The sequence below is a fragment of the Haliotis rubra genome, unplaced genomic scaffold (genome assembly GCF_003918875.1).
Source record: "Haliotis rubra isolate DU_JTF1 unplaced genomic scaffold, ASM391887v1 Scf2438, whole genome shotgun sequence".
Lineage (NCBI taxonomy): Eukaryota > Metazoa > Mollusca > Gastropoda > Lepetellida > Haliotidae > Haliotis > Haliotis rubra.
The window spans coordinates 9,980-37,234 of record NW_025766490.1 but is presented as its reverse complement, the minus strand read 5'-3'; the positions used below and the strand labels follow the sequence as shown (position 1 = coordinate 37,234).

Sequence of the window (27,255 nt, the reverse complement as noted above, 5' to 3'; positions counted from 1 at the left end):
AGATATACAATAGGGTGAAATTATTAATTAACTTCAACTCAATTAAAAGTCTCTTGTGTTAATAAAGCTTATTTGAATGAAACTAAAACTTTAAAGTCTTTTTGACTAGAACTATGTCAGAACACTGATTTTTACAGTCTACAAGTCAAGTCGCACAGGAGCTTTGAGGGCTCGACAAAGAGCGCCGCAGAATGATGATCTCTGATTTGTCCGATGACCGTGTCACCTTTACTGTAGTGCCATATGGTTAGTCGTCGGCACCTCATCCTGCGTTGTTGGAATGCTGGTTGGAGTTGCCTGCATGTTGTCCAGCTGTCGAGTAAAGGTGACTGTCTCCGGAATCACTTCAGATCTGTGCTCTGGTGCTTCAAAGCGTTGTTTCATGTGATTCATGTGTGCGCATTACCTTCGCGACCATCAGCCAGATGAACATCACAGATGGAACTGACTATTTTTTCAGCACAGTTCCCGGATCCACCCCTGACCACTGCCAAAGTTAGTGGCATAGACAAAATCACCACCCCGAAAGGTCTTGGTGTGTTGCATGATCATCTTTATAGGCCTTTTGCTTACTCTGGTGTCGCACAATTTTCCTGACCTCATCAGGATGGACCAGCCCAGACCGGTTCTCATTCTTCACCCTATCATTAGCTCAGCAGGGGACTTCCCTCGTGATGGAGTGAAGTAGTACGGTATCTGAATAGGGAACCGAGAGTTAAGCCTTCGAATCTACTATTCGCCAGTTCATTTTTTCTTGATTCCCTCTTTCAGGGTCTGAACCCGATCTCTCTACAAAGGCCATTTGATCCTGGATGGTATGTAGTGAAGATGTGTTCGATTCCGTTTTGTCCATGAACATCTTGAACTCAGTACTGGAAAAACATGCGCCATTGTTCGATACTACAGTCTTTTGGGAGGCCAAAGGTTGCGAAAACTTTCTTTGACGCTTCTGAATGGTTGCTGCGGATGTTGCTGAGTTTGATACGTGTACGTCAATCCATTTGGAATGAGCATCTACTATAACCAGATGCATCTTTCCCATCAGATGACCGGCATAATCGATGTGCAGTCGTTGCCAGAGGCCACTGGGATACTCCACGGATGAATGTTCAACGGAGGGGTGGCTTTTCCCATTCACCTGACATGTGTCGCAGGTCTTCACCTTCCTTCTTCAATTTCTTGATCCATCACCTGGCCACCATACATAGTGGCGTGATCTTCATTTTCACCATTCCTGGATGTCCCTCATGTAGCAGTTCAAGTAGCTGTACGCGACCTTGTTTAGGTACAACAACACGTTGTCCCTACAGTATCACACCACCGTGTGAACTCAGTTCATTTCGTCGTGAGAAGAATGGTCTCATCGAATCGTCATTCACTGATGATAGCCATCCACTGTTGGTGAATCTTCTCACCTGTGAAAGCAGTGGATTGTGGTTCGTCCATGCAGCTATGTCTGTTGCAGTCACTGGCGTTGAATCGAAGAATTCTGTTAGATTCAACGTTTCTGGAGGAGTGGGAACCGAGGAAGGTGCATTGTGTAGTGGTAACCTACTCATGGCATCCGCATGACCAAGATCCTTTCCTGGAGTGTAGACGAAGGAGTAGCTGTAGGCAGACAGGGTTATTGCCCACCTCTGGATACGCGGAGAAGACATATCCAAAATCCCTTTCTTTTCTCCAAACAGGAACTGAAGGGGTTTGTGGTCATTTGACATCAGAAAGTGTCTCCCGTAGAGATACTGGTGGAATCTTTTAATTCCAAATATGACAGAGAGTCCCTCTTTTTCGACCCTTTTCTGCCTGGTTGAGTGTTCGTGAAGCAAATGATATGGGACGCTGGGACCCATCAGGCATCTTGTGAGAGAGGACTGCACCCAGTCCGTACTGTGATGCGTCTGTAGCAAGAATAAGTTCTTTCTCACTGTCAAAGTGCACCAGGACTTCTGCTGAGTTAAGAAGTCTTTTTTGCTTCTATGAAAGCATCGTTCTGTTTGGCACACCAATGCCACTTAATGTCCTTTTTCAGAAGGTAGTGTAGAATAGCTAGGACCGTTGATAGGTTTTGCAAGAATTTCCCATAGTAATTTAGTAAACCCAGAAATGACTTAAGTTCAGTAATGTTTGTAGGAGCGGGTGCATCTTTGATGGCATCCACTTTCTCTGATAGTGGGTGTAGGCCCTCCGCACTGATTCTATGCCCTAAATACACAAACATCTGGAGCTTTGAAAACACACTTTTCTTTCTTGATCCTTACGCCTGCTGTTGAAAGTTTCTCCAACACAGTGGTGAGGTTCTCAATGTGTTTGGTATCATCCTGACCTGAGATGATGATATCATCCTGGTAACCACCAGTCATAGGAATGTTCTGTAAGAGATTGTCTATGCAGCGCTGGAATATGCCCGGTGAGGATGAAATTCCAAAAGGCAATCTGTTGAATCTGAACAACCCTCTATGGGTGTTTATGGTTGTGTAGTCCTTCGACTTCTCGTCGATAGGAAGCTGGAGCAAGGCGCCACGGAGGTCTATCTTTGTGAACGATTGTCCTCCGGAGAGTTTAGCATACAGATCTTCGATCCTTGGAATTGGGTATGGGTCTGGCTTGCATGCTTGGTTCACTGTGACTTTGTAGTCTCCACAGAGTCTCACTGTGTGATCTGACTTGAGTACAGGGACTATCGGAGTGGCCCACTTCCGAGTGTTGTACTGATTCTATTATTCCTTCTGCAAGGAGTCGGTCAAGTTCCTTGTCGACCTTTTCCTTCATGGCATAAGGAAGTGGTCGTGCTTTGAGAAACACTGGCTTTGCGTTTGGTGGAATGTATATCTTACCAACCATACCCTTGATTCCACCTTGTTCCTGGAAAATATGTGAGTATGTCTGGAGCACATCCTCGATGTCCTGGGGAGAAGATGATACATTGTTCAGTTCATCAAAACGTGTCACATTGAACAGTCGAATCAATTTCTTCCGAACAGACTGGGTCTCTCTACCTCTGGCTACAAGGAGTTGTGATGTAACTGTTTGGTTCTGGAATGTGATGTTTACCTCTGCACATCCTATCAAGTCCACAATGTTTCCGTGTAACCCCGTAGGATTAATGAACTTTTTTTGAGCTGAGGGGCTTGTTCTGTCTTCAAATGCTCTTGAACGTTTTAAGACTCATGATGGAGATGCTTGCACCTGTGTCAAATAGCATGGTTACGGACTGGCCGTTGAGATGTACTGTTATCATGATTGGTTGAGACATTGGTTCACTTATGGTGTAAAGTTCATATTCTTCTTCTGCTTCACTTATGTCTGACTGATCGACATTCTCGAGAAGATTTGCTTGGTGGCCTTGTCTCCGCTTACGTTTGAAACAAAGCACGTTTGATATGTCCTTTGATGTGACAATAACTGCACTCCACATCCACATATTTGCATTGATCAGGGTTATGTGAGTCGTCTCACACCACACCTAAAGCACTTGCGTCCTTTCCCTTATCATGTGAAGGTTGAGGTCTGTCCTTTCTATTGAACTTGTGTGAACTGTCTCTTGGTTTTGAATACTGTTTCTTCTTTACAAAGTTTATGTCTGCAGATGCTTGATCTTTCTTTCCTGCTGGATTCTGAATGTCAACAATATTCTTAGCTGCCATCTCCATACCTTGAGCAATTTCTAAAGCACGTTTGTAGTTTAATCCTGCTTCAAACAAAGTCTCTTCTGAATTGCATCATTAGCAACACCACATACTATCCTGTCCCTCAACATTTTCTCCAATTCTGTCCCATAATCACAATGATTCGGCTAAGCGCCGTAGTTCTGCCACATATTCAGAAATAGACTGACCTGGCTGACGAAAGCATGTGTTGAATTTGTACCTCTGCACAATAGCCGACGGTCGTGGATCGTGATGAGTTTGAACAACTTCCACAAGTTCTTCAAAGGTTTATCCTTTGGCGTGGCAGGAGATATCAAATTCCGAATGAGTCCATATGTCTTTGGTCCACACAACTGATGAGAATCGACCTCCGTATGTCAGCGTCGTCAATCTTGTTCGCCGTGAAGTGTGCTTCGAGAGCCGTTCGGTGTAACAAGTCCAGGTTTCCACAGCTGGGTTAAATTCTCCAAACTTACTGCAGTCAGACATCGTAGAGATGGTTGGAGAGGTTTCACCTCGTCGCCAATTATGTCAAGTATTACACTCAACGGGGAGTATAACAGTATTTTATTCACGTTTGCGTGAGTACACATGTGAGCATATGGTCGCCATGCTGTTCGCTGTTCGTGCGCATGCGTGCTCGGGGAGTCCTCCTTAATACCTCAACAGGGACCATTAATTTAGCTATTCTGCCACTGCTGTCCCGATACATCACAATCATGAACATGATGATGAAGTGGTCGCGAAGGTTCAAGTATTTTTCCAATCAGGAAACAAAAGAAATGTGAGGCTGGGACACGTTAACAACATACCTTTCACACTGGAGGAGTAGTGCGGGCCTTTACATCGTACGAGACCAACTACTGTCAAGTTTCCAACTGTGGTATGAGCCGATTCTGTCTTGTGTTAAAGTTGTAGTTGGAGAGTGAGTTACAATTTTACGTCACATCGGAAATGGTTCAACAAATTTGACATTAAAAAGAATATACATGTGTATTATATAAACCTGTCAACGAAGGACAGTAAAACAACTAGAATGTCTTAGTTGGAATTAGAAGATAAAGCTACTCTCTTTTCAATTTTTCAAGACCGCTAAATGTAATGTAAAAAACAGAGTAGCTTTATCTTCATTCTAGCACGACTGATAAGCGTTTTAAAACCGAACTTGTTTGCTCGCAAGAACACAATGCGCGAAGGGGCCTTTTTCCTGGAAATCGCTTGGAATCGTCCCGTTGAGGGACAGGTTGTGTAATGAACAAAATAAGGCATTTTCAACAACATAAATGCTTTATTTCAGGAACCAGTATGCTTGTTTTTGTAACAAGTAGCATACATAAATAAAAAAAATACAGTTTATACTGTGAACAAGAATAACTATTTGATTTTTTTCTCAAGCGAATTATTGATCTCCCCTACTGTATGACAATCGACTCGCCCAAATTCAAGCCGTGAACTCGCTAAGTTAAGTCGCCGCTAACTTTATTCACGGAAATACTTGGACGTGTGGGCCGACGTGTGTTGTCGATGTCAACACGCGTAGATCTGGACCCGGTTTGAATATACTGCCGCTTTTGCGCTGCTGACGGATTTTCCAGCTTCGTAGTTTCTTCACTGTTCGCTTTATACTTCAAAGACACCAAAGATGCTGCCGAGATAGAAATTGCCGATGTCCGACATGTTTGTGTACAAACAATGATCAACGAGTTTGTTGTATTCATACGCGGTGAATCGTCACTTTAATTAGCGGTCTTAAACTGCCATTTCAGTACGGTTTTGATGAGCTCTCAGCCAATCAGAATTGAGTATCACACAATGTCGTGCTAGAATTAAGAATAGCGGGTAACATTAAGATAATAACACTATTTGGACAATACACAATATAAAACAGGATATACATCGCCAGCAACTGAAGGGTGATCCCCATGCTAGAGACCATGGGGACTTACATTACTTTTGCTACCTGCATGGACCCGAGCTGGATTTATATCATCTCTTCAGCCGCAGGCGATTGTAGTCAAATTTAGCCATAATTTAAAATCACAAAAATTCTACGTTTAAAAATGTGGTTGTTTAAAGGAGAATACTAACGTAAACAAAACTTTTCATAGGGGTAAAGTCATTCTAAAAGTCACCTTCCGTGCTTAAAATTGAACAAAACGTTTATAAAATCGCAATAAAAACACAACAGGACGTACTCGTATTTCCGCCAATAATGGAAACACATTTAATGAGCTGTGGGGATATCACGCTACATGAAGTCATATGTGCCTGTTGCTGACGGATTCCTCTTTGATTTTACCTCACAACTTATGTCCATGGATTCTGAAGCAATAAAGATGTTCCTGATGTCATTTCAGAAATGGATGTTAGACCGGATCAATACGATCCGATTTTACATCTTGCAAACCAATATTCTGGTGAAAATGCAGAAGAAGAATCAAGCGAAACAGAGGCACCGCTTGATGTTAAAATATTTTCAAAAATAGACCATATAATTTATCAGGAATATTATTTGTCAGCAACATGTGATACAGTCAAACCAGCACACCCATCCCTATAAATAAATTATCAGTCCCTAAGAAAACATTTTTTGCGAAATGTGACTACACTTCCTTTTTTGTCAAATGGGTGACTGCAGGGTGTCTGAGATTTAAAAAGAAAGACCGGGTCATGCTTCAGACGGGGGAAAATAGACAGTATCTGCTACAAAAATTACACTGGAATTATTTTGTTGATTAAAATTAGGATCCTTGTCCCCATTAATAAAGTATCAAGTCCCCATACGATATCCCAGCTTGGTGGAGTAGAGATAATATAAGCCACGCAGAACTTAATAAGTTATTCCCCGAAAACTGGCGAATTATTAAATACTAGTCAGGACAATGTATGTTTCGCTACATTTTGCTTATGTAAAAATTTTTCGGGTTGACTGCAGCATTTATGGCTCCAAACCGAACGAGCGTTATAGCCAAACATTTTCAAGATTATGTGAAATATGTGACTGATATATATCTCATGGGTACCAGTCGAACTGCCCCAGCAAATTTGGTCATTGATCCTAATGTCCTCAAATCTATTTTCAACGATAATAATATATACCATAAATGCATAGTTTTGGTCAACTTTGATATCATGTTCTTCATACATTCTTGTAATGTGTGTAGTATGTGTGTAGCATACATTCTTGTAATAGGTGTAGTATTTGTGTAGCATACATTCTTGTAATGTGTGTAGTATGTGTGTAGCATACATTCTTGTAATAGGTGTAGTATGTGTGTAGCATACATTCTTGTAATAGGTCTAGTATGTGTGTAGCATACATTCTTGTAACGTGTGTAGTATGCGTGTAGCATACATTCTTGTAATAGGTTTAGTATGTGTGTAGCATACATTCTTGTAATAGGTGTAGTATGTGTGTAGCATACATTCTTGTAATAGGTCTAGTATGTGTGTAGCATACATTCTTGTAATGTGTGTAGTATGTGTGTAGCATATATTCTTGTAATGTGTATATGTGTGTAGCATACATTCTTGTAATAGGTGTACTATGTGTGTAGCATACACTCTTGTTATGTGTGTAGTATGTGTGTAGCATACACTCTTGTAATGTATGTAGTATGTGTGTAGCATACATCCTTGCAATAGGTGTAGCATGTATGCAGCATACACTCTTATGTGTGTAGACATACATTCTTGTAATAGGTGTAGTATGTGTGTAGCATATATTCTTATAATGTGTGTAGTATGTGTGTAGCATACATTCTTGTAATGTGTGTAGTATGTGTGTAGCATACATTCTTGTAATAGGTGAAGTATGTGTGTAGCATACATTCTTGTAATGTGTGTAGTATGTGTGTAGCATATATTCTTATGTGTGTAGCATACTTTCTTGTAATAGGTGTAATATGTGTATAGCATACATTCTTGTAATGTGTGTAGTATGTGTGTAGCATACATTCTTGTAATAGGTGTACTATGTGTGTAGCATACACTCTTGTTATGTGTGTAGTATGTGTGTAGCATACACTCTTGTAATGTATGTAGTATGTGTGTAGCATACATCCTTGCAATAGGTGTAGCATGTATGCAGCATACACTCTTATGTGTGTAGCATACATTCTTGTAATAGGTGTAGTATGTGTGTAGCATATATTCTTATAATGTGTGTAGTATGTGTGTAGCATACATTCTTGTAATGTGTGTAGTATGTGTGTAGCATACATTCTTGTAATAGGTGAAGTATGTGTGTAGCATACATTCTTGTAATGTGTGTAGTATGTGTGTAGCATATATTCTTATGTGTGTAGCATACTTTCTTGTAATAGGTGTAATATGTGTATAGCATACATTCTTGTAATGTGTGTAGTATGTGTGTAGCATACATTCTTGTAATGTGTGTAGTATGTGTGTAGCATACATTCTTGTAATAGGTGTATGTGTGTAGCATACTTTCTTGTAATGTGTGTAGCATGTGTGTAGCATACATTCTTGTAATAGGTTTAGTATTTGTGTAGCATACATTCTTGTAATGTGTGTAGTATGTGTGTAGCATACATTCTTGTAATAGGTGTAGTATGTGTGTAGCATACATTCTTGTAATAGGTGTAGTATGTGTGTAGCATACATTCTTGTAATAGGTGTAGTATGTGTGTAGCATACATTCTTGTAATAGGTGTAGTATTTGTGTAGCATACATTCTTGTAATGTGTGTAGTATGTGTGTAGAATACATTCTTGTAATGTGTGTATTATGTGTGCAGAAGATACATGTAAGTTGCATGTGTATGAATAATTCATATTACCTTATAAATAAGTCTAGGCAAATGCGAACTTGTAAATATCTGTGTGTGTATGCATGTATATGGGCAATTGTGTATGGTTTGATGAAAGCATTTATGTATACAACGGCGAGCCTATACGTTTGGAAGTGAATGTATAGATTGTGTAGATATTTAGTTAACCAGCTTGTGATTGCTTACCTAAAGATTCTCCGTTGTCCCTAGTTTTTGGGTTGTTCCTCCCATAAAGGCGCATCTTGTCTTTTTGTTTCTTTTATCAAGCCATATCATGGTTATGGCTTACTTTATTTTCCTTTCTATTTTCTTTTCATTGTTTCACTCAAAATCATGTTACACAGCGTCAGTTGACCTATACCTACATCAAATTACAACAAACGTATTAACATGTATTAGTTACTTTAGTTCAGTTTGTGTGTGTCTACCTCCATGTAATCACCCACTGGAACCCACTGTCCTACCTGATACGACTATATGTATGATATTTGATTATGGCTGATATTGAGCAGTACAGACAGGCAGTGGGTTCCTTTGCTGCAAAACTACAGTCAAAATCTGCTGTCCGATTTATGAAATCCATACACAGTTTTAAGTTCTTGTGTCTCTACAGCACCCAAGCTATCTGTAATTGCCTCTCTCATGCTTCTCTCTGCTGTGGCGATATCCATCCGAATCCTGGGTCGAAATATTTCAGAGACCTTAAAATAATACATTTGAACGTACGCAGTTTGAAAGACAAAACTGATTTACTTGACGCAGAATTTCGATCTTATGACGTTATATGTCTTACTGAAACCTGGTTGCATGCAGACATTCGTAGTGTTGATATAGCAATACCTGGATATCACCTACCATTCAGGAAAGATAGGCAAACGCGTGGTGGCGGTGTCGCGATCTATGTCAAAAGCAACTTACACGCCAAGCATATGGACAACCTTGACACCCCCGCCTCGAGGCGGTGGGATACAGATTAAGTGTAAACACCGTTGTTACCTAATCGGATCCGTCTATCGAGCAGATAAGAGCGCGGGGTACTGGGATCTGATTGAGGAATCTGTCGGTAACGCCGTCGACCTGAACATGTATACAATTGTTGTCGGTGACTTTAATATAGACGTCCTTCGGGAAAATTGAACTAAAATAGATAACCTTCAATCGATGTATGACCTTAAACAGATTATATCGGAACCAACTAGAATTACAACACATTCAAGTACCCTGATAGATCTGATTTTTGTTTCGAATATTAAAGCTGTAAATGACTCGGGAGTCCTTGACCCTATCTGCAGTGACCATTGTCCGATATTTGTGACCATCACACAACCAATTCCCCTCCTTATAAATTATAAGAGGAAAGTTTATTACTATTCGTTAGTTGATACTGTAAGCATGAACCAGAGTGTCGATGATATTGATGGTGATATTTTATTTTCTGCAACCGATTTAACATCCACAATAATGAAAATCTGCGATCAACATATACCAAATAAGACTGTCACTATTAGACCTTCAGATCCGCTCTGGATGACGAGTCAAATACGTTCTTTGATTCGGAAACGTAATCGCCTACATAAATCACGTAACAATGATTTTCAATTTGGGACAATTATCTTTAACAATACAATCTATAATGACCCTGAAGAAATCGCAGATGTCTTTAACAATTACTTTATCGCTCAGTCGACTATTGCTGATCAAAATCGAGATTTGCCCGATACCGAGTTTCCTGCAGCCCAAAATTAACTAACATCACTTTAACCCGCGATGACGTCAGAGATATTTTAATGTCACTGGACACATCAAAAGCGACCGGTCCGGATGGGATAGGAAATAAAGTACTTAGATATACCGCAAATAGTCTAACATCCATACTTACGAAATTATTCAATTTGTCCCTTAGCCTGTCAATTTTTCCCAGTCCATGGAAAGAAGCATCGGTAATACCTATTCACAAGAAAGAAAGCGTACATGAATGTTGTAATTACCGCCCTGTCGCGCTCACATCTTGTTTATCGAAAGTCTTTGAGAAATGTGTATTTAAATATGTATTCAATTTCCTAAGAGATAACGACTTCTGCAACAGTAAAGCCTTTGATAAGGTCTGGCATAGAGGAATTATTTATAAACTGAAAACCTATTGTATCCAAGGCGAACCATTACAATGGTTTGAAAGTTATATAGAAAATAGAGTACAACGGGTCGCAATTAACGGCTATAAATCTGACAAGAAAACTGTACTAGCTGGAGTACCTCAGGGCTCTGTCCTTGGACCACTTCTTTTTCTGATATACATCAATGATATTGTATGTGATGTTGACAGTAACATTCGTCTCTTTGCGAATGACACCTCATTAAATGTTATCATAGACGATCCATCAGTTGCTGCTACCTGTCTTAACACAGATCTAGATAGAATTTCACAATGGGCCCGTAAGTGGCAGATTACATTTCATCCAAATAAAACCGAAACTACTCAGTTCTCACGTAAAACGAAACCGTCTCTAAAACCGAACCTATTCATGGACGGAACAATCATAAAAGAAGTCAAAAGTCATAAACATTTAGGATTAACACTCCAAAGCGATTGTACGTGGAATGATCACACTAATGATATTGTACGTAAAGTTCGCCCTATGATCAGTTGTCTGAGGAGTTCTAAATACCGATTATCACGTAAAACGGTGGATATTATGTATAAATCCTATATCTTGCCAATATTTGACTATTGTTCGCATATTTGGGATAACTGTACTTCTGAGCAATCGTGTACATTAGAAAATTTACATCTTGATGCTCTGAGAACTATATGTGGTGCCGTTCGTGGCACAAGTCATAACAAACTTTATAATGAAACCAAATCTCAGTCCATGCAAGATAGAAGGAATTGCCAGAAGTTAACTTTTTTCTATAACAACCAATTGCCAAAATATCTTTGTGACCTGATTCCAAACTCCGTCTCCGGAACTACAAACTACAGCTTGAGGAATAACTCTGAAATACAAGGAATTTACAGTCGCACTGCCTCTTATGCTAAATCCTTTTTACCTGCCGCAATAAATTTATGGAATGCCCTACCAAATTCCAAAGCGTCATGTAATCTCACAGAATTTAAAAACCTAATTACAAAAACTGAAAATAAGATTTACTTTGACCTTAATTATGGCACTCGTTTTTGCCAAATCGTTCACTGCCGCCTCAGGCTCGGATGTAGCGACCTAAACGCCGATAAGTATAACAGACATTTAAATGACAGCCCTTGTGGACATCAGAGTGAAAACGCCCTACACTATTTCCTCACTTGCCGTAACTATACTCGGATAAGACTTAATATGTATTTTTACACTACGGGTTATAACCTGGATACCATTCTTAAGGGAAACAAAGAACTTACTCCCTGTGTAAACCAGAAAATAGTTGAATCCGTCCACGATTATCTGACGAAGACACAACGCTTTAAATTTTCTCAGGAAAATTATTAAATTTACTCAACAACCTTCTCATGATTGATTTATATTTCTACAATGGCTTGTGAGACACACACAACTGTAACTCACTAACTTATGACTACTTAGAGAATAGTTGTATTTCATGTAATCTGTATATATTTATACATTTAAAAATATTATATTTATGCAATGGTCAGTATCGATGACGTCAAATCCTCCATTTTCATGTTGTATTATATGTTGCATGGGAGCGGTGTTAATATAAGCAGTAATGCTTGTTCACCAATCCCAATTCATCTTCATGAATAAAAATATGTTTAAATCATATAAAAGTTATTAGGAATACTTTGCTTCTCTAAATATCATATTTATTGTAGCAACAAACTGGCTTGCTTATTTTACCCCATTCAACAATCACGAACTGATTACCGCCTCGTTTTCCACTGACTGCTAGTTTACAGTAACATCGGTAAAAATGTGTGAATTTAAATGGCTTCCGTATTTTACCCCATTCCATGTGCTTACCACGTTCATGAGGGTCCGTATAACCTTAGTGTTGATTATATATATTTTACATAAAAACTGTAAATAAAATTACACAATGCTAGGATATATTTCTTTGGGTTAAATAATAGTATTCTGTATTATATTTTACTGACGCCTGCGTCAGAATTCATCCCGTTATATTAGTGTGCATGTTTGAACTTGTTCGCCGGGAAACGTGTGCACAGCTGATTGCTATTTCCGGCTCAAATACACACGGTAATCCTAATCTTAATTAATTTATAGAGCAAAAACTGTAACTTAAATTAAACAATGCTAGGATATATTTCTTTGGGTTAAATAATGGTATTCTGTATTATATTTTACTGATGACTGCGTCAGAATTCGTCCCGTTATATTATTGTGCATGTTTGAACTTGTTCGCCGGGAAACGTGTGCACAGCTGATTGCTATTTCCGGCTCAGATACACACGGTAATCTTAATCCCTGCAAATAATACAATGCCCAGCAAAAACAACTTATAACTTAAAAGGTAAATAATCTTGTCTAGTGATGTTTGATTGCAAATTTGACGTCTCTACTGACAAAGTCGTCTTCTGTTGTTTGTTCACGCGAAGTGATACGATGTTGTTTTCTTACCCCTGGAAAAAAGTTTGACGAAAGCGTAACCAATGGATAAGACGACCCCCTTCTACAGACTGCTTTTTTTGGTCCTCAAAATTCGGCTTATAGACGGTCATATACGGTATATATATATAATATATACACACACACACATACATAAAACTTTTATATGAAGTACATATTATCAAAGTTGACATAAACTATGCATTTATGGCATATATTTAATCATTTTAAATAAATTGGGGCATTTTGACCAACCTCTGGGGCAATTTGACAAAAAAAACCCGGGTCAAATTTACAAAATGTGCTGGGGCATTTTGTAGCAATTCGACTGGTCCCCTATCGGAACATTTCTCCTGCCTAAATTTGTCTTTTTACTTGGAAAACGAAAGAAATGGTGGCTCTTGCCATTCTTCGATGATGCTGTGCATCCCCAGGCATCCATACACTATCGTACCATTTACGACAACAACACGATTTGTATTACTATAGAGGTTGGTCTTTGGCCATATGTCTCTCGTCATATATGACGTCACGAGCGGAAAGGTCACGTGGGTTCCAGCGGATTATGCATAGTGGTCAAAGCTCACATAACAGAAACTGTTTTCGCGATTAAAACGATAATTTGGGATTCACAGTCGTCCTACCCTTACCCCTTAACTGAACGACCCTTTCTGGACTACGCGAGTACATCCCGCAGGACAATGTGGAACGCAAAACGAGATGGTAACAGTGGTGAGGTGAGGTGAGGTGAGGTGAAATTGGGTTTTACGTCGTGCTTGAGAATATTTTGCTCATATGACGACGTGCATGCGTGTGTATGTGTATGTGCGGCTGCTTGTACTAGCCCAGACTTAAGCTGGTTTTATAGTGCTAGCCCACTGAGATACCATGCCGCAGTGAAGCATGAATACTCCACTCAGACACATTATACTGACTCCGAGCCGACCAGTCCTTGTTGTACCCATTAATGCCGAGCGCCAGGCAGGGACCAACAAGTACCATATTTTAACGTCTTTTGGTGTGACGCGGTCGGGGATCGAACCTGCGACCTTCCGCTCTCCGAGCGGACGCTCTAACCACTACACCACGGAGGCGGTCTGGTAACAGTGGTAGGGTCCTTTTAATACACAGTTAGACATGGTAGAGTTCGTGGGATTTTCTTGTCAACAATGCTTAAGACGATCCCATTCTTTGTTTCACAAACTGTCGTTCCCACCTCCCCTTCCGTCACCCCGCCTATTTTAACAGCAGGGATATATATTTTTTTCTACATTTTCCCCCGTGAAGTTGGGATGTCTGATGTAAATGATGCCGATGCATCTGAGTCTGTTGACAGTCCTGTTCCATCTCGTCTCCTTTTGGAGAAACATAGCACACTCTCTAGCAAAGGTTGGTTGGTTGATTGTTTAACGCCGCACTCAGTAATATTCCAGCTATATGGAGGCAGTTTGTAAATAATCGAGTATGGACAAAACAATCCAGTGATCAACATCATCAGCATCGATCTACACAATTGAGATACGATGACGTGTCAACCAAGTCAGCAAGCCAGACCACCCGATCCCGCTAGTCGCCTCTTACGATAAGCATGGGTTACTGAAGATTAATTCTAACCCGGATCCTCACGAGTACAGACGCAAAGGGTGTATAAGGCCGACCTAACTGACTGTTTTAATGAGTAACCTTCCAAAAGACTGGTCTGTTACCTTTGTGCGCCGACTGACCCAACGCAAGAGTGACGAGAGAAGGTTGTCCTGGTCGCACTGTTCCACTTGGAGCACGTATTTCTTGGTCGACATGACACAGTGATATTGGGAAATGAATACACATGGCCATTTATTAAGTGATCAAATGTAGCATATGTTATATTTGGCATTACTCTTTTTCAGTAAAGTACAGATTCTAGTACTTTTGTTGGGTTTAGTCCCATCCGGGATTCGAACCCACACCTTCTAAGTCAGGCAGGTAATCGCCAGCACACAAAGTCAGCCGCCAAACCAACTCAACCACCGCAGTTTCCACAAAGTTGACAAAAAAATGTTGTCTCCTTTTGAGTAACGAACAGAAAACGCATATTGATTCTGAATTGTTATTGTGTACTACACATATCAATATAGTTAAGGAAACAAGGTTTTTAGGCATTACATTTCATAGCAAACATTTCTATTCCATATCAAAAATTTTATACCAGGATGGTTAGAGCAAGTTGATATTTTCTACAACTCTTTCATAAGAGAGAGCATACACCCAAACCCATAAATCTCCACTGAGCGTCAGTCGAATTTAAGCGGGACTGTGTGTATTATGTATGGTTCAGTTCATAAATTATACTTACGTGAGCTTGAACGTTTTCATCACTGGGGTCTTAGGTTCTATTATGGTGCATTTAAAACTTCGCCAGTCTAAAGTCTATGGGTTAAGGTTGACGAACCATGTCTCAAGTTACGAAGGGTAAAGCTTGCTCAACAATATATTTCTTATCTCAAGTTGAAGTCTTTTAATCCAGTCACCGAAAGTGCTTTCTAACTTGCTTTTCTGTATCTTCAATGTATCTCAATGTTGAAAGAATTATACAAAAAATATAGAAATAATTCTAATCTTTACACAAATTCATCTTGGAATCCGGTAGATTTAAATAACAGGACTTGTCTAATGCTAATAATAGTGCTAAACTGGTAGTATTGCATTAGTACCGTATGTCAGCAATTAGTTTACTATATAATTACATTACTAAATAAATCACTTATGATTAAAACACATTACAAGTAAGGTGTATTGAATGTATTACATATTCTGTGCTTCCAACGTTCCAACAACTTATGTAACAGGCTTAAAAATATGTAGTAGCTTCTTGGTCATGTTGGTATTGTTTGAGGTTTTAATTATAAGCTTTAAAATATTGTTATTTCACAATGAGGTAGGGACCTTCAGTATCACTCATTTGGAGCCTCGCCACCTATGTAAGGATAGCTCACAGTTCATATTTTCTACCAACAGTGCTGATTGGCTTAAAGTTTACAGAGTAGCATTACAATATCTCATTGGCTGAAAGTTGCAGATCAGGTTTTTCATGCAAGGCAAGGCACTCAGTAATTTCGTTCTGGCTGACAACTTCAGGAGAAACACTGTTTGGTCTTGAGGAAATGAAAGGTTAGTTATCCCCCGCCGCGCGTTTAGCGCGAAGCGGGGGATATAGTATTAGGCTCCGTCCGTACGTACGAATTGGAATATCTTAAGAACCGTTGACTGGATTCTTTTCATATTTGGTACCAGTCAGGTTTGGTGACCTTGACCTTCATTTCAAGGTCACAAGGGGACTTTAACGTTTTACCTGCGCGTTAAGCTATCTCAAGAACCATTCACTGGATTTTCTTCATATTCAGTACCAAGCTTTATCTAGGGAAGGTGCATGGCCCAGTTGATTTTGGTGACCTTCACATAATTTTCAAGGTCATGGCGACACTTTGAAGATTTCAGCATGTTAACCCGCATGTTAAGCTATCTCCAGAACTGTTTCCTGGATTTTCTTCATATTTAACCCCAAGCTTTATCTAAGGAAGGTGCATGGCCCAGTCGATTTTGGTGACCTTCACATAATTTTCAAGGTCATGGCGACACTTTGAATATTGCAGCATGTTAACCTGCATGTTAAGCTATCTCAAGAACCCTTCACTGGAGTTTGTTCATATTGAATACCAAGCTTTATCTAGGGAAGGCACAGGGCCCAGTCGATTGTGGTGACCTTCACTTAATTTTCAAGGTCACAGAGACGCTTTGAAGATTTCAGCATGTTTAATCGCATGTTAAGATAGTCATCAAGATATCGCAAAAAATATTCAGTGGATTTTCTTTATATTTGTCACCAAGCTTCATCTAGGGAAGGCCCAGGGCCAGGTCAGTTTTGGTGACCTTCACATAATTTTTGACACTTTGAAGATTTCAGCATGTCTACCTGAATTGTCAGCAAGATATTTTAAGAACGGTTCACTGGATTTTCTTCATAGACTTTCAAGACCTCCATTGAGTGTTTTTCAATAAGCAATTTCTTTAGTACTAGTTTTGCATATTTCATACACTATGACATTCATGTCAAGGTCAAAGTCAGTGTTGAAAATATGTGTGTGTTTGAACAACTAAACAGCAAGATATCAAGAGAGGTTGAATGGTCATGTTTTTGTTGACATTTAACTTCATCTTAAACTTTCATTACTTTATAAGTTTGATTTGATAATTTGCGGCGGGGGATTATGTCACCTTAGTGACAATGCTTGTTTTATGTATTATAATGTACTCTGATAAGACTAAAAGTACAAACATGTCTCCATTGGTTTATGGTGTTTTAAAGTATTATTGTTGGATGTATGGTATGTAATGTTGAGGAAAAATAGTTTTCAATTTATCATGTATTTGTGTAAAACCATTGCTTTTAACGTACTTTGTATTGCACTCATTATCATGATGTATTTTAAACTAGTAAAATACAATTGGTGTTATATTCAATGAATTATATACTCCCGATTAAAAGTGTAGACTCACTAGTGTAAATGTAGCAACTTACTTCACTGTCCTAAACTTGATTTTGCAAAATATTCCATTCAGTTTAAAGGTACTGTTTACACATGAACTACAGTATTGTAAAACAAATTCGTAACGTTGAAAAGATTATTGTCATGAGTTCAGTAAAAGATGAAAATCAGTGAAAATTGGCGAATTCTTAAAGGTCACATAAACCCTAGGGGGTAAAAATACATCAATCACTAACTGGCATCGTTATAAATGAAACCCCGTCATTAAAACTACTCATTTCGACCTTTAATTGACTTAAATCGACCTTTTTGACAACAGTGCACAATTCTCACCCGCGAACGAAATTTCAACCAATCAGAGCGGCGCGACTCTGTGACGTCATATGAGGAATAGCTTTGAGGGCCGATGCAGAATTCATCTACATTTTAGGGGGTAAATTATCTTGTTTACAGGCTTGTATAAACCTGAAATCGTGACAATTGTTGTGGAAAATGAAAGCTATATGTTCTCACAATCTACTGGCATTTAATTTTGTCTCCTGCTTTGCCTAGTTTCCGAGTTACAACTTGTTTTCATAGACGCTTCTGTCACAATTGATTGGTGTCGTTAGGCCCTATTTGTATAATGACTGATCTAAATTGATCCCATTTCTGTGTTTTTTTACCTCGATATTTAATCATGTCATGTAAAAATCTGTTTGTATTCTCAAAACAGTGTCGGCCCATAAGTTTTCACATGCAATACAGCAAAAATTAATACTCCCTTGTTGTAACCCGTGTTAGGTGGTATACACCTACACATGTTATTTGTCATCATTCACTTGATGGTCAGTTAATGAATTTATAACAGGTATAATTAGTGGTAACACACTTAGATTACCCGACAAAGGTTCCCATTTGGCATTTCTTGTGTCTGGAGTAAATATTCAACATTATAAACATCGATCAAAGGATTAACCGCTAACACGCTGATTGATTAATTACTTTTATCTTACACAGCGGAATTGTCAAAAGGTAGTGTTTATGTATGTCGATTTACTAATCTATACTGAATACACTCTGTCGTGTCGATGTCTGCGTAAAAACAACGTCCTTCTTTCAAAGGATTAACCGGCAATACATTGATTGATTGCCCATTATTGGCTAACTAAATTACTGTGTTTAATGAAAGGCGGACATTATGCAATTAGTTGCCAGGTGTGCTATCTTGGGTGACCAATGAGACTATACACCAATACCTGAAAAGATTTATCACTTTTTCGTATATTAAACTGTTAAAAGACACATCATTTGGAACAGTTTTGTGGATATTGATGGATACATTCCTCAAACAAGGTAATGGCCTGATATTGTTCCTATAACTTTAATCTGTTTTAATTTTAATATTTGCATTTTGTTTTTATTCATTTGTCGTAGCATTCAACAGAATCATTGTTTTCGCCGTGAAGTGTAATGAGACAGACAACATACACTAGGGTGTGTGTGCGAATTATGATTCACATTGGCAAACTATAAAATGTCTAGATATTACAGTTCTGTTATAAATTCACTATAAGTATCAGCAGATCGTCAGCTTTTTATTTAGTTTCAAAATGCATAAAAGTATGATAATAAACTAATTAGGATTATAAGACCAAATATAAAGACGCACATTGACTAGTATCTACATACTGGTGAGTGGACATTAACCATGTGAATGTAGCAAGAAATTTATCGCGCAGTATTGTGACTTCGACCCCCACCTCGCTTCCGTGGAAGAAATCGTTATGTTATAAGTTGTGTCATGCACAATCCTTTTGGTTATGATTCCAATACATATTTAACTACGAGTAGAAAGTAGTTTTGATTTTCTAACTTGATGAAAACAAACTATAATCTCATTAATTCTAACAGACTTTACGATTTTCAAAAAATGGCGGCGCCCTATCGGGAACATCCGCCAGTCTGTGGATAAATGCTATTTAGGTTTGTTTTCACCGAGCTACAAAATCAAAACCACTTTCTACTGGTAGTAAAATATGTATTTTATTGATGGCCAATAGGATTTTTGCATGACATAGCGTATACCATAACAATTTCTCTCCTGGCAGCGAGGTGGGTGTCAATATAATACTACTTATAATATTATTGTTACTTCGACCACAACCTCACTTCCGAGGAAGAAATCGTTATGTTACAAGTTGTGTTATGGAAAATCTTTATGGTCATCAATCATATACATATTTTACTATAACTAGTAAGTAGTTTTGATTCTTTAACTTCCGTGAAGCGATCTGAACACAAGTAAGATATCATTTCAGGCTTCCACAACGCTCGCTTCGCACTCACAAACATAACCCATTTAGCACGAACTGCGGGATCCTGTGGAAATCTGTGCATGGTGACACCATCACCCGACCCCTAGGAGCAATTGACGACAAAGCAACGATTCGGCATGTCGTCGTTCATGTCGAGAAATCATCAAAATGATGAGCGTACTACACACTTTCTATACAACTAACTGAAAATCGTTCCTCATATGACATCACTGCAGTGCTCTGGCGACAGAGTTACGTAACCTGTCTGTGGACAGTTTATTCTCAAGAGAACCCACCAACGGTGGTACATGAGAAAAGTACAATATAAATTCGCATATGATAATATAATCAATCAAGATGACAGCAATATAAGGTAAATACATATATATATAGTGAAATTTTCAATGAAATATGACAAAGTAAGTTAACATGATTCTCATGCAGCTGCAACTAGTCTGAAGATGATGTTGATGAATTTAGACAGGTCTTTCACATTTTTTACTCTGGTGCTAGATAAACATTTTTTTAGCTTGAACATATTAGGCCATTCGTAGAGATCTTTACGTATGTGTATAGACCGCGGCTGGAGAAGGGCTTCACACCTGAACAGGTAGTGGAACTCATCACCAACCGCCGGGGAATTACATAGATGGCACAAACGTTCCACTCTTGGGGTATCAGACCAGCGTCCAGTTTCAACTGGTAAGTTGTGATTTGTTGTTCTAAATTTCAAGATTGGGTAATAGACGTTTTTAGGTAGATAAAGGTATTTTTCAAAACTTATATTTTCTTTAAACATTTTATAGTACACACCTTTCGGGCTTTCAATAATGGAACTATGCCAGTTCTGCAGGAACTGGTCTTTCAATATTTCTTCAACTTTTGAAGCTAACCACCGTGAAGAACACATAAACGGATTGTCAAATATATCACCTAATCCACAGTTATTTAATATTTTCTTAACGAACGTTGTCCATAGTAGTTTTTCAGTGTTGTCAGTGAAATTACTGGTGATAAATCTGTAGATAATATTTGTTAGTTTTGGAGTTTCATTATGACTTGCCATTTTGTGCCAGAATAGAATAGCACGTTTGTATATTTTGATGTAGAGGGGTTCCCTACCAAGTTCTCCATAAATCATATAGTTTGGTGTTGAATTTCGAAGACCTGCTGCCAATTTAAGAAATTTTAAATGAACTTTTTCAATTAGTTTTATGTTTTCAAATGCCCAGATTTCAGAGCAGTACATTAGGATCGGAGCAATCAAAGTGTCAAATGCCGATATTAAACAGTCCAACGGTAGATTAACTCGTCGTGCTTTTTTAATAATAAGAACATAGCTTTTGTTGCATTTTCTGCTAAGACTTTAATGGCTTCTACAAATCTCCCGTTTCTGTGTAACTTTATTCCAAGGTAGGTATAAGTATCAACCATTTCGATAGTTTGATTGCCGAACGTGAATTTATATTTTAGTTTACTGTTTTTAGCAGGCCCGCTTCCAAAAACTATTATTTTGGTTTTGGACAAGTTTACTTTTAGTTTCCATCGTGAACAATATACATGAAAAGTGTCGAGTGATTGTTGTAAGTCTTCAGGGTCTTCACTGAATACGACAGCATCATCTGCATATAGCAAGACAATAAACTGCAGGCAAAGTATCAATTCGGTTTCGGTTTGGTATTCTAGATTAACACCTTTACTTCCTCGTTTCAGTAGAAAGGGCTCAATATCATTTATAAAAAGTGAAAACAGAAGTGGCGATAGATTTTCCCCTTGTCTTACTCCCGTGTTGCATGGGAAGAATGAGGATATTTGATTATGTAACATGACAGTGGATTTTATATTCTTATACATGTTCTTTACTAAGTTAAGAAATCTACCAGATATTCCACAGTTTAGCAGTTTATACCACAGACCAGCCCTCCACACAGTGTCGAACGCTTTTGTGAAATCAACAAAGACGCAATAGAGTTTACGTTTTGTTTGTTTTAAAATTTCCCTAACAGCATGTAGAGCATATACATTGTCGCTTGTAGAGAAACCTCTTCTAAATCCTGCTTGAGCTGGAGTTAAAATATTATTTACTTCGACAAACTTAGTGAGCCTCGCATTAAGAATACTTGTGAATAGTTTACCGAAACAACTGAGAATTGTTATAGGTCTATATGAGTTTGGATCTAGGTGTTCGCCCTTTTCTTATATATATCGGTCTGATTATACCCTTTAGCCAACAGTCTGGTACAAATCCGGAACAAAGTATCAAGTTAAAGAAATGGGTTAGGAGTGGTATTAAATGTGTGGAAGCATCAATAAAATAATCATTTTCAACAAAGTCCAGTCCAGTGGCTTTATTTCTTTTAAGATTTTTAATTGCCGAAAGGATTTCCTCACCCGTTATAACCTTATTTAAGACATCAGTGTCATATTGTTGATCATCTACAACATCATCTGATATATCCTCATTAGATTTGGATTCATTAATATCTTTATAGAACTCAAAGAATGTTTCAATATCAGGTGTATTATCAGATTTAGTGACATCCCTTTACTCAGTAGCTTCCAGTATTCTTTGGGCGAGTGTTTCATAAGGTCACGAAACTGTTTAGTGGTCTCATTTTGAAATTGTCGCATACTTTTGTCCATACATTTTTTATATGCTCTTGACGTTTGATGATAATGCGTTCTATTTAATGGAGTGTTACGTGACTTATATTTTCTTTTAGCTTTATGGAATGATTTTCGCATTTTCCTACACTCATTGTTAAACCACGGTTTATCTTTTTTCTTTCTATTCTGTTTGGGACGATTCGCGCGAACACTCCTGACGCCGAAAGTTTCGCGTGCAGCGTCCACCAGCACGTGCGCTATGTCTGTTGCAAGCTCGTTGACCAGATCTGGGTCAACACCGCGTTCGCTTGCGCTTTGTGTACGCTCAGTGAGGCGTGCGATATTATCAACATTTATATTATTGCAGTAGAGGTCCGATTTTTGGTATCATATCGTAACGGTTTGCCTATAGTAATGTTATCTTCCATTGGATTTACCGAGGGATGGACAATTTCATTGGTGATGTTTCTATGGGATTTTAAAACAAATTGAACAGGGCAGTGGACATCTGAATATAATGGTGAGTAATCAATTATTTCAAAATTAACAAAAAGACATAGACATGATGGTGACGAAATAACATAGTCCACAACAGATTTGCCTTTACATGTTGCTTTGCCGATTGTTTTGTCTGAACCAACTCTTCCATTACAGATAAAGAGATTTAAATTCTTACACAATTCTATCAATTTAAACCCAAAGTTGTTAGCCCCATCTTTATCTTGTGTGCACCTCTGGTGTGGTAGGCTCAGTTTGTCTAGTATATTCAGAGGGTTAATATCATTTTCAAGTTGTGGTACGTCCATTTCGAAATCATCAACAATGTGCTTATCAAGTAAAAGGTAATCACACATAGTGTTAGTTCTGGCATTGAAATCCCCATAAGGCTTACATAATCACTGACTGATAGATAGTGTAATAGGGATTGTTCAATCTCATTAAATGCGTTACAATTCACATACTTAGAACCTTCAGGTGGGAGATATACATTACCAATGTACATATCCTGATCAATGTGAAACACAGACTTTGATATCTTAATCCACAGAACATAAGTGCTTTCTTCTTCTAGACATGTGACTAAATCTTTTAAAGTATTTCTGATTGCAAAACCAATACCACCTGATTTTCTTAAGGACCCAGACCTGTGATGAATATGTAATTCATATCCATGTAATCTTAGATCATCAAAGATGTCAGTTTTGGTTTCTTGCAGACCAATAATGTCATACTTCTCAATAAACTCTGTAAATTCGGCATATTCAAGTCTCTTTCTTAGACCACACACATTAAGATTTAAAAGCTTACTATCTGTTGACTATAATCATTTGCAAAGCATCATCTTTGTTATTAACATCATCATCACCATCATCATCATCATCATCATCATCATCATCATCATCATCATCATCATCATCATCATCATCATCAACAACATCATTATCATCAAGATCACTATCACCATCAACATTACCGTCCGCAGCAGCAGAAGAAACACAATCATTATTAACGCTTCCCTTATCTATGACGTTCAAGGAATGGTCATGTACAGTTTCAAATGTTGCCTTGGTTGCACAATCAGTTATAATTTCATTATCCATGATATTCAGGGGAGTATTATTTACAGTTTGCATAGTGGAGTTATTTGAACAGTCAAATGCAATTTCTTCATCTGAGATATTCATATAGTTATCATGTGCAAATTCTAATGTAGGGTTGTTCACCCATTTAGATGCAGTTTCTTTATCTGATGTATTCAGATAGTTATTACTTACATACTCTAATGTGTGATTGTTTACACAATCAGATGCAATTTCTTCATCTGTGATATTCAAATAGGTGCCATGTGCAGATTTTACTGTGAGGTTGTCCACCCATTTAGATGCAGTTTCTTTATCTGATGTATTCAGATAGTTATTACTTACATACTCTAATGTGTGATTGTTTACACAATCAGATGCAATTTCTTCATCTGTGATATTCAAATAGGTGTCATGTGCAGATTCTAACGTGGGACTTTTCACTCATTTAGATGCAGTTTCTTTATCCGATGTATTCAGATAGTTATTACTTACATATTCTAATGTGTGATTGTTTACACAATCAGATGCAATTTCTTCATCTGTGATAATCAAATAGGTGCCATGTGCAGATTCTACTGTGGGATTTTTCACCCATTTAGATGCAGTTTCTTTATCTGATGTATTCAGATAGTTATTACTTACATACTCTAATGTGTGATTGTTTACACAATCAGATGCAATTTCTTCATCTGTGATATTCAAATAGGTGCCATGTGCAGATTCTACTGTGGGGTTTTCCACCCATTTAGATGCAGTTTCTTTATCTGATGTATTCAGATAGTTATTACTTACATACTCTAATGTGTGATTGTTTACACAATCAGATGCAATTTCTTCATCTGTGATATTCAAATCAAATAGGTGCCATGTGCAGATTCTACTGTGGGATTTTTCACCCATTTAGATGCAGTTTCTTTATCTGATGTATTCAGATAGTTATTACTTACATACTCTAATGTGTGATTGTTTACACAATCAGATGCAATTTCTTCATCTGTGATATTCAAATAGGTGCCATGTGCAGATTCTACTGTGGGATTTTTCACCCATTTAGATGCAGTTTCTTTATCTGATGTATTCAGATAGTTATTACTTGCATACTCTAATGTGTGATTGTTTACACAATCAGATGCATTTTCTTCATCTGTGATATTCAAATAGGTGTTATGTGCAGATTCTACTGTGGGATTTTTCACCCATTTAGATGCAGTTTCTTTATCTGATGTATTCAGATAGTTATCTCTTAAATACACTAATGCATGATTGTTTACACATTCAGATACAATTTCTTTATCTGTGATATTCAAGTAGGTGCCATGTGCAGATTCTAGTGTCAAAATGTTTATGCACTTAGATCCAGTTTCTTTATCTCTGTAATTCAAAGGGTTGTTATTTACAGGTTTCGTTATACAATTCTTTCCATAGTCAGATGCAATTTCATTATCTCTGATCAAAGGTTTATTGTTTACATATTCCACGGAAGAATTTTTCACTGAATGTGACATATCTCCGATATTCAAAATGGGAGCATTTAAATATTCTAATGTAGACTTGTTTACATAATCAAACTCGGTTTTTGTATCTGTGACGTTCAAAGAGTTATTATTTACAGGTTTTCGTGTGCTATTATTTGCAAAGTCAGAACTAGTTTCATCACCAACAATATTTAGAGAATTCTTGGCATTTTCTACGGTGACATTGTTAAAACAATTATCTTCACTGGCACTGTGTACAGTTTCTATACAGATAGGTGCATTTTTCTTGTTCGCCGGGTCACTGTTTCTCGGATGAGTGACTTTTAGCTTGTGCACTGGGCAACATGCATGGGCATGTTTAGCTTTACTGTAAGTGCACAGTACAGGCACATCCTCGTGACCACCGTCGTTTTCCTATCTATGAGTGGTGTTAGGAACATGCTGTTGTACCCGGTAAGGTGGGGTGGGGCCTTTGTAACACATTATCTACGTAGAGTTTATCAACGGACATGTAGGCTCTTTTATTGTTCTTTCTTGCATCCCTCAGCAGAGGTAACAGTACATCTCTTCTGTAACAGCTGATTTCTTCAGGAAATTGTTCAGCAATTGAAAAATTAGTTCCCTTTAGTTCTCTGGCAGCTCTCTTAACAGAGTACCTCTCAGTTGTATATATGAATTTAGCAATGAGGGGGCGTGGTTTCACTGTATCACCTGGTCGTTGTGGACGACGGGGGCGCCCAATCCTGTGGACTCTTTTGAATTTTATATTCTGGCTGTCTAGGTGCAATTTGGATTCGATGAACTCTCTGAGTAACACTTCGGAACTTTCAAAAGTCGGGGTACTTTCTGTTTCTGGGATGTTTACAAAAATCAGATTATCCCTCATTGATCTACATCTTTGATCTATGATGGATTCCTTGAGTTGCAAGTTCTCCTGACTAAGTTAACCAAGAGTGGATATGTTCCCCGTAACTTGATCTTTTAGGTTATTCAGGTCACGATGAATATCAGTTTTTCCTTTTTTCCAATCTTCGTATTGATCGGCTACAAACTTTACACTTTCCTCTACACCTGAAACACGACTTTTCACATTGTCGACTTCACCCACTTTTAGCTCGAGTGTTGCCACTTTTGTTTTGATTACCGAAATATCATTCTCGATGAGATCGAGTTTAGACAGCTTTTTGTCGATACATTCCAACTTTTCCATGATGGCCTTACTACAGTCCGGATTCAAAGGTAGAACAGAACCTTGGTTAATAGGATAAGGGCTAAATACCTGGGGTGTACCGAAGTGCGGCTGTTCCTGGGTGGTTGCGTTAGCTGAGTAGATTGTCTCCAGTGACTGTCGCACCAAGTTGCCCGTGGCGGTGGCCATGTTTGTTGTTGCAGGGGTGTCACCTAAGTTCGTGTCTGATCCACTTGAGGACGATATCTTTTTCCGCTTATTGTTGCGTTTTCTGTTGAGTTTCTGACGTCCACAGTTGCCTGGCATGTTAGTTCATATCATTTCAGTCGTTGAATTTCTGTGGTGACTTATAAGTGGGGCTTATTTTGAGAAGTGCTCACTGTTCTTTAGTTACTGAGCAGCTTGCTCCGCCATCTTGATCTCACGAGTCTCCTCTCCCGGCAGTAAGTTCCTATGCAAAAACAACAGACTTGTGTGCAACATACTCAGTCCACTTCACATGACCTTTGGTTTCATTTCTGAAGCTGTCCTGAACCACTGAATATGGGTATGTACGTAT

The 27,255-nt window shown here is 38.3% G+C and overlaps 1 protein-coding gene across 1 annotated transcript; it reads right to left on the bottom strand.

Moving 5' to 3' along the window:
• Positions 1 to 1,304: 1,304 nt before the first annotated feature.
• Positions 1,305 to 27,002, bottom strand: LOC124278930. Its single transcript, XM_046714760.1, has 4 exons — positions 26,787 to 27,002; positions 2,665 to 2,904; positions 2,259 to 2,504; positions 1,305 to 1,898 (listed from the first exon to the last, which is right to left on the bottom strand). Exons 1-4 carry the CDS (start codon positions 27,000 to 27,002, stop codon positions 1,305 to 1,307), a joined length of 1,296 nt encoding a protein of 431 aa, XP_046570716.1.
• Between the last annotated feature and the right edge of the window lie 253 nt (positions 27,003 to 27,255).

Bases quoted from the DNA above. Each gene is read 5' to 3' on its own strand.
- LOC124278930 (XM_046714760.1), bottom strand. From the start codon at position 27,002: ATGCCAGGCAACTGTGGACGTCAGAAACTCAACAGAAAACGCAACAAT. The intron at 2,905-26,786 runs GTATTTAGCCCT...TCTTCTCCCCAG, and splicing joins CGCACTTCGGTACACCCCAG to GACATCGAGGATGTGCTCCA. The intron at 1,899-2,258 runs GTAAGGATCAAG...TTCTTGCTACAG, and splicing joins AGAAACTTTCAACAGCAGGC to ACGCATCACAGTACGGACTG.